The following is a 13,545-nucleotide window of genomic DNA, read 5'->3' as shown; positions in this document are numbered from 1 at the left end:
AAACATTTACAACAAAAAAGAGTAGAGATTTGTTATCCTGCTTTACTAACCTGGATGACTGAATTACTGTTTTCAAATGTTTTCATTAGTGTTGAATATGCCACGCATAGCTTCAGAGCGCCCTCTCTCGGTTATTGTCTCCAACTGGCTTTGCTGTGTGTGGCACATAAAGCATAAACCTCATTCTTCAAAACCAGTGAGACATTTTAAAATCGATTGAATTCGTGTACATTTTATTTAGAGTTTTTGGCCCTAAAAAGATTCAAAATAGTTCAAGACACAATAAACAAAGAAGTCATTTTCCCACCTTTATATTTGCTGGACTGAATTGACAGTTTGTATAATTCTGAAGTGTGCCATGCCAGAGAATGCATCATAGTAAGCCTAATATGTAGATTTATTTTTGGTTTATTTCGTTTTTTTCATATTAGAATGTGTATAAGTACCGCAGAATGAGACGGCTGCTGAGGCCCTCCAGCTCTCGCTGCCTGTACAGTATTTGTATGACACAAACATCAAGGTGAGGCTGCAGTCCGGTGCCAGCCACGTGTCAGTAGTGGTACATCTATTTGACTGCATATTTACGCAAGAGCATAACTATCAGTATAGAGGCCCATTAGTAAAGGCGAGTAAACCTGTCGTGTTGACGAGGGACTAACAGAGTCTGCTTAACTTGGAAATGAGATCATGAGAAAAAGCTGTGTGTGTTTGAGGATTGGGGATTTTCACCGGAGAGAGCTGGAGATGGTCAAATCTGCGGCTTCACTCAGTCAACACACGTTTTCAGGCTCTTTTTTTTTTAAATAATTAAAAACGACAATATTGTCATAATGATAAAATAGTTCAAACAAATTACCATCTATTCTTTATGGATATATTATTTAAATAAGATATTTATGGGCAGATATTTCGAGGTGTTGAACATAGAAGTGTATTATGGGGCTATAAACGGATTGAGCATGTGGATCTTTAAATAAAAATATCTATACACATATATTCACAAATAATGCATATAAGTTTATATTTAACATTTCATTTAAATTACTTTCACACGTATTTCTGTTCCACAAAAATAAGCCTGAGCTGTCTCCAGCTGCATGTGCATCTATGGCGAAACTACTTAGTTTGTGTGTTACACGTATAGTGTTTTTCAATGTCAAAAAAATGAGGACACTTTTTACTCAAGTGTGTTGATACTAGATATTTACTTAAACCAACCGCCCTGTTCCTAACCAAATCAATATATGCTTAAAAACACAAGCATGGCATGTAGCTATTCCAAAATGACAGACACAAAAATCCTTAGTATTCTAAAATGGTCCTTGACCTAAATGACATTCTGTTCCTGAATGAGACATGTTGCTAATTCCACAGTTAATCATCAACCTGCCACAGCCCTCTCATATGGGTGAAGGTCACATTTTGGATTTGGTCAAAAACAAAAAAAGTCAACTGGGCCTGGTGCAGCCGCTCTGTCCCCCTGTGTCTGTGTTCCATATGTATTCTCTGGTGCGTTAACATAACCTGTGGTATCCCTGTATCACAGGTGCATATGGGAGTCGCCCAGGACAACAACTGATTACTTTTTCAAATGTGGTACAAAAAGTTGGGCCACGTCAGCTTGATAACAGTTCAAAGACATAGACCATACAGAGATTAAACAATTTATAAATAAAATACAGCTATCAGAAGTGTAGACCATCAGAAATTGGTATAACATATGATTTTATTTCTTTCTTCGTCTTTGATTGCAATTACAACATGCCAATAAATTGTGCAATTGTGTCATCACCAAAGCAACAAATAGCAGCAGATGTTCCTAAACATGCAACAGTGGTGGGGCTGAAGTCAGAGGAGCTTTAATTCCCTGAGCCTTTATGGTTGGAAGTCAAATAATGACTAAAATATCCAAATAATTAACAATTACGCATAATGTATGTAGGCATGTTATTTAAAGATGAAATAATAAGGTTTTAATTTGGATACAAACTGACTGTAATCAAATGCAAATGGAAGTCAAATGAAAAAGCAACACCATTTAAGTAAACATGGATTCATAGAATTAAAAAAATTAAACTGTTTTAGTCTTTTACCTTTATTATACAGGACTTGTTCGGTGTGATGCAGAATACAATCCTCTTCTGATTATAATATAGGTCATGTCATGTGGAACCCTTTTCAATTATGTCCCTGAAAAATTAGCTACAGTTTAATAACAAGGTGCAGAGCGTGTAAACTTACCGTCAAATACAAACACTCATCAGTCTCTGTTCATCCTCTGTTTTTTTTATTAACCTAAAATTTGAATTGGCCATTTGCAATACTGTGTGTAGGCTTTAAAAAAAATGTTTTTAATAGTTCAGCACATTATTTGGAGCATTGTGGTTGTAAATGCTGCAGCTGCATTTCCTGTAAAGTCGACATGTTCAGAAAGAGAACACATCCAGACCAGTGGTGTGCTCCGCTCATCTCCTCAGGCCTAGTTTTGCCACTTTGCTGATCAATTAGCCCTTCATGATGATCAGTGTTACATTTCACACATTCAGGCGTCATTCCTTTACTGGTTATGACAAGGGCAAACACTAAAGAATGAAAGTTTAATGAGTCAGTTAAAGAAGTGAAAGCACAAACACCTGCAGGAGTAAGGCCCTAAAATGGCACCACAAAGAAAAGTCTTGTGGTACAGATGCTGTTGGGTGTCTGGGCGGGGGGTTTCCTGGGTGCAGGGCAGGGGGATGGAAACAGGGTGCTCCCTGGTCTGTGAGAGGAAGGCGGAACATTCTTTCAAACACCCAGGAGTTGTTGGCAGGAATGTGTTAACTTTAAGTTTCAACTTTCAAAGTGAGGATCTTTTTTTTCTCAACTGAAATTGCAAGATTCACTTAAGAATGTCCCTTTCTTTTGTGTGCCTTTGTATCCATTTGAGTGCGCTGAGTTCCACAGAACAGCACAGGGCAAAGGGTTAAGCATGTAATTCATCAAAATAAAATTAATAACGAGAGAGTCTTCTTCTTAGAAAGCTAAGAGCTGGAGAAAAAAAAATGTTTGCTGCCAACTAGCCTGTGGTGACAGTAAACATTCCAGAGCCGGGCTGGAGTTTGGACTTGCCATTATCTGCCACAGCTGTGACAACGCCTGTTGGCCGCAGGTTTGTGGCTGGCCACACTCTGTTTACCTGGAAATGAATCTGAAAAGCGGCCGGACTGGGAAGGCACACAACCCGGCTAAATAAAAACTGAGAGTGGTCATTGCAACGAGATGCAGTGTGGGAGGGAGTCCAGCGTTATTGCGCTGCCCCAGTGGGTCAGGGCGCAAACACAAGCGTAAACGCACTAAGGATATCCTCAAATACGCACCTTTTGATATTGAGAGGAATGTGTTGAGGAATGCCATTCGATATGTTTTATGTTGACTGTATCCAGGGCAGATTCAATACTTCTCTCTTGTCATGTTAAAGGACCCAATGTTGACCGCTGCCCTTCATTTATCAAACAAGGTGACAGTTTATCTATTAGACCACAGGAGGAGAGTGGTGGGATCCCAAGAGATGCACAGATCAGATGACACTAAAGAATGCACATGCACAAATTACAATCTTTAGGAGCCCTCATTGTTGCAATGTAGAGCTTAAAACAAATGTAGGCACCACTTTCTGATAAGACACCATTTATGAAGGGATTACTTTGTAAGTAATCATTTACGTAATGATTAATAAATCATTTGCTAATTCTTTATAGATCAGCTATAGGCGTTAATAGGGCTGCAAACGATATGGGTCAAAATATCTTTAAAAACTGTTTACCAACATTTATAACTGCAAACTTGATGGATTATTTCAAAGCCATGATCTTTTATTATTGGATTACCAACAGTTAGCACATTATTACCAAATAGAAAGGAGAAACTCCTGCCAAATTGGTTTTTTTCACAACTTGGCAACCCAAAATGTGTTCTTTTTAATGATCTATAATGATTTTTAAAAAACATTATTAAATCATATGGGTGCACTTTATAAGCATTTTAGAAAGGGTGCCTTATTATAAAGTACATGAATTATTACAAACATTTAAAACTACATGCATGAGACACAACAAAATGAAAAACCGTATACTTCATGAGTGTTGTGTGATACATTTTATACATTGTATATTCACTCACTCTGACATAGATGCGTTCCTTGTCTGAACTTTCTAAGCAACGTGGATGGGATGTGTATTAGAGCCAAAAGATTTAATATCACCAAATCAGCACATTGTTATTCATTAGTGGACCAACTGCAGAGTCAATACACATTTAATCACAGACTGAAGGCAATTAAAACAGGAGGGGGGCCAGTAGTGCTATGTTAATTAAAGTGCCAGGCTCCCATGGGAAGCTCTGAGTCTAAATATCACTACAATCAGGCCCGTGCCATAATCCATGATGAGCTATTGCCATTCACACCGGGCCGTCAGGCTGACAGATCCATGTCAGCGTGGACGAGAGGGCAAACCCGTCCTGATGATTAAAAAGTTGTGTATCAGTAATGGTCTTTCTAATCCTAAGTGACTAAAGGCATCCTTTCCATGAGGGTTGAATTTATGATGGCCTATTGTCTCGCATTAATATTATGAAGCAGTGGTATTGTAGCAAGCTTTAATATAAATCTTCCTTCCTTCCATCTCTGACAGGCCTCTTGAGAAAACAGGCACACACACATCTCAGCTCTACATCTGAGAGAGGCTTTTGCTCCATTTCCTTTTTCCATCAGTCACTCAGTCAGTCAGCGAGTGAGGGTCATATCTGCTGCTGTCTTATCTGTATTCCAGGCTGATGGGGAAATTCAAGTTTGGGATTACCTCTGACTGCTGACCCGAACCCATCTCAGACACATGGCCAGCCCTGCGCTTTCATTATCCTCATGCTTCCAAGCACTGTGCAACAAAATCTCACACTCTCTTGAGCAGGAATATCTAAGAAACCCCTGCGTGTTTTGTATGCATGAGGGGAGAAATTAAAAGCTGATAGTGGAGAATGTATATCTGGCCTGTATTAGAGGAGAGCCTGTATCTTCTCCCTTCTGCCAGACAGTTGTCTCCTTCCTGTATGGACTGAGGGCCCATCCATATGCAGATGGCTAATTTGTAGTGTTTACAGAGAAGCAAAGAGGGGGCCGACAACTCATGAAGAGGGCTGAAAAGAGGCTGCCTACGTGTCACCCCAGGAGCCTGGTGGTAAAGCCTGCTCTACCAGAGCAACAACATAAGTGTTCAATCTGTGTTTGCTTACCCGTGGTCACCGATGGCTGAGTCCTGGCCTGGGGCCTGTAAATTGTGCCTTTTTTACAGGCTCTGACAGCTAACAGGCTATTGGGAACAGGAGCCCAATGACACAGCCACTCAACAGATTAGCACCTCATCAGCCTCCTGCAGCTTCGAACAAATACGCTCCCGGCCTCCTTTAAGACACAATAGGGCCGCCACTGCTAAACAGCCCCCCGTCAAGAGAGCCCCCACCCTTCTCCAGCCACAAAACTTCCTGGTCTGGTCTTTCTCCGGGCCACAGCTGCATCAAGGGGTCCTTCCCCAGTCCCCGAGCCCACCCCGACCCCAATTGGCAAGATGTGTGTATTTCAGGTGAGCAAATATTGCCACTTGCCTGAGAGTTCAATGGCCAGCCCTTTCAGGAGGGGGGGGTTGCGTATTGCGCCTGGGGTACATGTGGCCTCACACAGCAACCGGGTCCAAAGGATGGGTCAGGGGAATTCTCCAGGCACAGCTGGAGTCAACAAATCAAACATACCTATATAGCTCATCTGCATTTTCCCAGACTAGCAAACCATTTCCAGCTTTCATTTCCTCTCTCCAAGGCTTTTTTACAACAAAAGAACGTCTTGATGTCCTTACCAGCCGCCACACACACACACACACACACACACACACACACACACACACACACACACACACACACACACACACACACACACACACACACACACACACACACACAGTGAATTTACCTTTTTCTTTTTTTCCTGCAATACAGTCTTAAACTCTGACTATCTGGCATAATTACCTTCACTATCTTTTCATCAGCATACCCTGAAATTGGACACATAACCTTTCAGGCCATTATGTAATAGGTAAACATGCAGGGGAATTGAAAGTTGATCTTGTCAACCACGTGGCATTTTTTTGGACATCTTTGTCTCCAATACACACACGCTTAAGATATAAATGCCCTCTGTGGCCGCATTCATTTGTCTCCCGATACGAAAAATATATCGCATGCTGTGAGATTGTATTAGAGATTAGAGCTAGAGTGTTTCTTGGGACTTGTGCCCTTCCTCAAGAACACAGGAAGCAAAAATAAAATAGTCTAGATACTGCGTGGGTAATAGTCAGTTATAGGCAGAGGGCACTGATAGTATGGTTAGCAGAGCCGAAGTCTATACAAGCTGTAAGTGTGTTTTTCACTTTAACATTGGACTCTTACTGTATCTGGAGAAACAACTGTTTAATAATTATACAATTAGTTTCTTTATTCAAGTTTCTTCATTAGCATGCTGTGTATATGAGATGGCAGTTTAAAGGTAAATAGGGTAAACATTTGAACTAATAGATATCACAATGAAACTTCTCCATTTGATTACAATTCTTTTTTCTATTACAAGTTTTTGGAAATGTTATGTTTAAATATGCAAATTTGAGGCAATATCTTAAAATATGGGCAAATGTTCATACATACTCGGAACAGTTATCTGAACATTGGATAAAGCCAGGTTCAAAATCTGTGTTTGATTTTGTTGACATATTACAGTCAAAGGTTTTTACAGAGGAACTTTTGGACATCACATGCCATGAAAAATAAAAAATTGCCATGTTTTTAGTAATAAAATGGGATATAAACCAGGCTATGAATGAAAAGCACTCTGTAAAAACCTTCATAATATAGATAGGAAGGAAACGGTGAAGTTGTGTGTATGTAAGTGCTACTGAAGTGGAGATTTCTGAAAAACATTAAACCTTTAAAGATATGTAGACCTATTGTAAAATTCCATACGTTTTGCAAGATATTTTAACTAATAGATATTACCATGAAACTTCCCCTGTTGATAAACGACATATGTTTTTAGTTTTTTTTACTACAGGTTTTCTGAAATGTTATGTTTAAATATGCAAATGAGGCATTATCTAACGCTATTACCTGATGAATTTGGGAGAAATCTACACACGTAAATGGACAGAGTTAGTAAAATAAACACCTTAATGGGAAATGTGGAGGTTTTCTTTCCACTAGTCTGAAGGAGACATGTTAAAGAAGCAAAAAAGCCCAAAGTCTCAAAAACAACCTGCCTGGAAAAACAATATTTTTGCCAGTCGTGCCTTAAGTCATCAGAAGAATCATTATATTTACTGGTCATGACTGATAAACAGCATTGTGAGGATTAAAGGCCAGCAGCTGAATGTCACACCAACAAGTTCCTCCTGACTAAAGAGTACAGGGCCAGCTTAGGTAAAGGCTACAGGCCAGCTGTGTATTGGGTCGGAAGATGATGTGCTGAGGACCACCTTCATCCCCCCTGGAAGTCAAACAGAAGTGCGGGGTAGCCGTGTCCTGGGAGGCCTTCTCTGCCATCACAGTGATATGGAACTGGCCCAGAAGGCAAACAAGATCTCTCCCCATCTCCCCCCCACAAGCTCAGACCAACCTTGTCTGGGTGATGGGTTTTTCTGTTGTTCTGTTTGTTTGCTTGTTTGGTCTGGAGCCCATGGATACCCAGCGTGGAGTATAGAGAGGAGAAGAGGAGGAATGGAGGACGTAGAGGAGAGGTAGAAGGAGGTGTGTGTGTGTGTGGGGACACACACACAGACCTCCCCTTGAGGTGACGAAAGACCTGCCGAGAAGCTACCAGGTAAAGCTGCTCTACAAATATACACAGACCCCAGGATCAGGGCAACAAGGACATATCACTGTCTCTGATCCTTCAACACATTTTATTTCTGACACGCATCTGACTGCAGCGTCTCGAGCCGTGCAAGTTACATAAGGACCATGGTTCACTCTAAAGGACATTTCTTCGGCTGTATCCACTTCAAACACTTGTGTGTAAAGATATTTGCATAGGTCATTTCTGTTGTCGGTGCTCTTTGTGTTCAAAATTCATCTTTGTTATCAAATGCTTCACTGCACACACTGTTTCAGAGATTTCCCCAAAAAGACTGTGACTGTGTTACAATTTCACTGGATGAACCTACAGAGAGTGACACCTTCTGGCAGCAAAGAGAAATGCTTTTTCAGGACAGTACTACTGTACATGCATTGTCCCCATGGGGCATTATATGAATATATACATTTATGTAACATACATGTCCCCCTAAAAGATCTGAGTATGTCTTACGTATATACTGTATATCATTGAGGTCATTGTCAGAGGCGGTGTACTGATTACATTACATTATATTGAGAGGTGTTCCTAATTCTTTTCCAGTTGCATACATAAGGGGGGGGGGGGCAGAATATTAGAAAACAGTGCATTACAAAACATCACTAACACCTCTTGGACAGTGTAATAATACAAATGAACATAAAAGGTAGACCTCTTGGCAGGACAGTTGCCTTTAGATCATTTATAAATGTGAAAAAAAATTATAAAATCAATGCTCTCTTACAAATAATTACATTCATCACTGTCTGTGTATTGCTCTGTCCACATACGGTCCAAACCTTTCAGCTCTTGTACGATCCAAAAAGTGTAATTTCTCACACAGAAAGGCGTTCGGTGTTGAACAAATGCCAATAAGTAGTGAGATTTAATTCATTTATAAACAATTAAATACTGCATACACTAGAAATGTTTAGGTAGAGGAAATTATGAAGAGTCAAACTGGATAAAAAAGACGATAAATGCAACATTGTGTTTATTAAAACGACAATCTAGGATTAAAAAGGTGCATTCATTCCACATTTAAATCCCAAGCTTCACAGGTCACACAGGAAATGGAAATGTCCGGCTCCTTAGCACTTCACTTGTTTTCAAATCTGGCCCTCCTAAAAAAGTAGCTGAATTGTCCTGCATTAGACTGTACCGGTGTCCCTAATGAAGTGCACACTGTGTATATCTAGCATGAACCTTTTTGAATGAATGTTTTAAGAAAGGCATGTATTGCTGCACATTGTGCACCTCCATCAGCCAGAGGAGGGAGACATTGCACTTGCTGCAGTAGTTTTTGCTCTAATCTCCTTTCTTCTAAATCACTGCAGCTACACCTCTTTCCACCATGAATCCTTAAATGTGACTAACACAAGCTACAGTAAAATATGTGGTATGTAACAGGGGAGGTAGTTTGGGTTTTCTTTGTTCACTGCTCAATGTGTGAGGACCGACTCAGTGAACTCTAACAGAGCTGTAGTACTCTATAAACGTGTCCTCCACAGAGGTTAATGGGGTCATCTGGCCTGCAAAGACGCTGCACATCTTGAACACATTCAGACCAACAGATGCAGGAGAGCAGTATTGAGTATCATTTAGAGGGGGAAAAAAAGAGTATCTTCAACCTCTCATCAGTGGCTATTAGATGATAACGATGCAATAATGCTAGCCATGACTGCTAGTGGTGGCGAGCCAGTGTCTACAGTGAAGATTGGCGGAGGAAATCAAGAAAAAACACTTCAAAGATTTTGGTAAATTAATGACAGATGTCTATTCTCTGTACCTTCAAACAATAGACCCATTCTGAAGTACAGTCCGGGAATAAGAAATTGTATTCGTAAGGCCAGAGCACACGTTTAATACTGGAAGGGATTCCATGATAGCGATTTCAAAGTGTTCCACAGACCCCCGCTTCACCACCACCCTCTTTAACTATGTCATTACTCCCTTGTGGTGAGCGACTGGCTCGGCAGACTGCTCGGTGTGGTGCAACAATCACATCCAGCTGCTGAGAATGGGATCTGACATGCGAAACCACCACACACACACACACACACACACTTGCACGCTCACACACACATCGTGATGCAACATACACAGAAACTACAAGTCGGGGCTGCTTGTGGATTCATGTACGCTAAGGCACCGAGATACACAATCTATTGTTAAAGCGTGAACAGAAAGACGTTGAGGAAAACTTTTCTCAGTTGAGAAGTTGGGTTTTTATTCCATTGGTATGTACTGAAATATACAAAACACTGACACCTGCCAATCCAGCGGCAACAAAGACAGGAAGAGGACAACAGGAAAACAGGAACTTACTCCCAAAACACACCAACAGAGCAAACTACAAAACTGTAGTACAATAAACTCCCATGTGAACCAAAGTGTAAGTTAGTTTCTACTATGTCCACCGTCTAGACAAGGCTGTTGAAGAGTCCAGACATCATAATAAACAAGGAAACTGACACCAACATTTTGTTCTATGTAAAACCTCAGTTGGCCGCCTGAACTCTGGCGACTTCAGAAAAGAGCATCAAACACATATTCCAGAACTGGAGTGCTTACAAAAGTCACATTCTAGAATACTGCGAGAGCACAGAAAGAAACACACAGAAACATGACGCTCTAACATAGAGTCCATGCTGTTTCAGCCTCATGTTGAACGGGATAAAAATGGCTCCATTATTGCATTTCACTGACAATTCAGTGACTCGAGAAATTCATGTAAATTTAGAAAAAGGGTGAAACATGAAGATATTTGGTCAGGGTCTGTCGGTCACTGTCTCCAGGGGAAAGTTGATCAAACGTGCACACCGTTAGCTGCTAGCTTGCTGTTCAAATAAATTAAAGCTGCAACAATTATTCCATTGACATCGATTCGTCGATCTAGAGAAAACTATTTTATTTTTATAATCAATTTATGTCATTTTTCATGCAAAAATGGCAGAAAATGCTGTTTTTCTCTGTTTTACATCATATTGAACTGAATATCTTTGGGTTTTGCACCGGCAGGACTAGACATCACATGGCGTTTGAGAAGCGGTGATGTACATTTTTCACTATTTTCTGACATTTTATAGACCATAACGATAAATATATATATATATATATATATATAATCGTTTTGCAGCACTAATATATATGGTGATGAAGCAGCTAATGCTGTGAGTTGTATCAACCTGCTGCTGATTGTATCTGGCTAAAACTTTGCACCTCGACTGGATTCTCCAACACCGTTTGGTCTCTGTAGCAGCGAATACTGTTTCTATTCAATTGCTGTTCAATGGTCATATAGTGCAAAAATCTACCACAATTACAAAATACATTAAAAAAAACATACAAATATATGTGATAGTTCCAGTTTTACGTCAAAGGACAGTCTCACAAACAGTTGGGAAGTGAGAACAAAACGTTTTAAGCGTTTTAAATCCTCACACTGTAAATCCCTTGTGAAAAGTGCCCTTTACTCCTGGGGTAAGCCCTCTCTCCGACCTCTTCTCTCACACAAAGAACAGTCATATTATTACTCAAAGTTATCCAAAAGTGTGTGTACATTAACTAAACTATTAAGTTCACTTAGTTTTGGTTTGCGATTCTTCTTAACCACCAAACTTGAGCAAATCCTTGGAATGTTTTTGATATCGTGCAAACAGAAGAGGAACACTCTTCTCTCCTGACAGTTTCTTAATGCGTTTCTATGGCACGCATCTCCGCCGGCATACTGCGTGTAGCAGTGCATCATGCTACAAATTCTGGGGCGGGGGGGTTTTCCCACTTTTAAAGCCTCCGGAGAGTGATTCTCCACCTGATCGGCTTCACTCTGTTTCCACAACAAACTGTTCTGGGGGGAAAGTACGCCGCTCCCAGAGCTTCATGAAAGAAGTCCATGTGACAATCATTGTCCTTTTTCTTAATACATATGGTGTGGTAAGTCCCCTGAGCCCCTAGGGGTCTTCGTCCATATCGTCCAGGTTGGGAGCCATGATGAAGTGTTTGGGGTAAAGGAGGGTTTGCTCGTCTGCGTACTCCTCCCAGCGTGTGTCGTCGCTCTCGTGGGTGATGTAGCGCTCGCCTCGCCGCGTCTCAAACTCCCTGAGGTCCAGCCATGTCTGGTAGTCCTGAGGGAGAGAGACAGGGGCTTTTAAATGTGTGCAGTACATTATCGTCCTGAGTGAGGAGTTGTTCGGGACATAAAGTGATGGAATTCATTTGAACCCGTGGCTTTTATTTTCAGTTTTCCCTCCCTATATTTATCGGCTTTTAGCGGTCATACTTTGTTATTTTCAAGTTGGGCGACTCAGAAATGCCATCAATGTGCATGTGAGTCGTCCTGCTTATGTTCTACGTTTTTATGAGAGAAGAAAATACTTTTATGCCATTTAAAAAGGGTTTTAAGTGTGTATGTCCACAGGTTGTCTACACCATCTGTGTAAGTATGGATAGTGTGTCAGTGTTAGTACAAATCACAAATCACTGATATCAATGAATTCTTCTTCTGTTTGGGATGATCGTACATTCTGAATTAGAGTTCTCATGATTCTGAGTTCTGAGGGGTATAAGGTTGCCATGGAGCTATTGAACGGAATTCTTGTTGTTGTTATTAGCAGTTCCTGTTTGCACTGTGGCCTAGTGTGTATTTATAATAATCTTTGTCTGAAGAAAAGCTTGCCGTCTGAAAGGTCACTTGTCACAAATTAAATATATTTTCACGCTGCGCAGACTTTCGGTTAAAGGGTAAAAACAATCAGTCACCTGTAACCAGGGATGGCTGAGACACTTGTCCACGCTGTACCTCTTCCTCATCTTGACTTGGAGAAGATTGTTGATCAGATCTGTGGCTGTGAGGGAAATTGAAAATGTACTGTATCAACAAACTGAATTTAAAAGATATATCATCTCAAACCAACAGCAGGATGTGGATTTCAAAAGAGGCAAGACTGTCTAAGCCGTTCACAACAAAAGATAAAGATCAGCACAACTTTACTTTAGTTGGCTTACTAAACATCAGCATCAACACTTTTATTGTTTGTTTCATACATTTCACAGAGTACGTGGGAGGAGCTGCAGCTGGGGAGGTTTGAGAGTGACTCATCTCGACCGCAGACAAAGAAAAGTCAGAGCCAGACGTGTAGGTGGGGAGGACATCTCTGAGGATAACTGTCTGAGTATCAGTTTGACACTAAACTACAGGTGCAACATGGCCACCGAGCACTCGGTGAGCGACGTACTGAACCGCCCGATTAGATCAAGCAACACAAAGCAAACAAATTGTTTCACGTCTTCTTACCCTCTGCAGAGATGTCCTTCCAGGGCGTTGGGGGGTACATGAAGGCAGCATTCTGGATCTGGTCGTTAATGTCCTCGTCCTCATTAAAAGGGAATGTCCCGCTCAAGCTGACGTACACAATGACTCCCACTGACCACATGTCTAAGGAGCGGTTGTAGCCTTTGCTGCGTAGCACCTCTGGAGCCAGGTAAGCCGGAGTGCCCACTACAGAGCGCCGGAACGACTTCTCGCCAATGATACGAGCAAAGCCAAAGTCACACAGCTTTACCTGTGGGAAGACAGTAAAACACGGTCAGTGTATTTACACACGTGCATACGGACAGAACAAACATTTTCATATACA

At 41.0% G+C, this 13,545-nt stretch overlaps 1 protein-coding gene across 4 annotated transcripts in view; it reads right to left on the bottom strand.

Annotated features, from left to right (window-relative positions):
• Positions 1-10,115: 10,115 nt before the first annotated feature.
• prkd3 (protein kinase D3) overlaps positions 10,116-13,545 on the bottom strand; it is a 38,380-nt gene continuing 34,950 nt past the window's right edge. For all 4 annotated transcript variants that reach the window (XM_029461223.1, XM_029461225.1, XM_029461224.1 and 1 more), the window contains 3 exons: positions 13,203-13,470; positions 12,668-12,753; positions 10,116-12,033 (listed from right to left, as the gene is read on the bottom strand). In XM_029461223.1, the coding sequence (XP_029317083.1) occupies positions 11,860-12,033; positions 12,668-12,753; positions 13,203-13,470 (528 nt within the window). In that variant the 3' untranslated portion in view covers positions 10,116-11,859. The remainder of the gene's footprint in view (positions 12,034-12,667; positions 12,754-13,202; positions 13,471-13,545) is intronic.

Source organism: Cottoperca gobio, chromosome 22, assembly GCF_900634415.1.
Source record: "Cottoperca gobio chromosome 22, fCotGob3.1, whole genome shotgun sequence".
In the NCBI taxonomy this organism is placed as follows: domain Eukaryota; kingdom Metazoa; phylum Chordata; class Actinopteri; order Perciformes; family Bovichtidae; genus Cottoperca; species Cottoperca gobio.
This window is presented reverse-complemented; position numbering and strand designations above follow the sequence as displayed.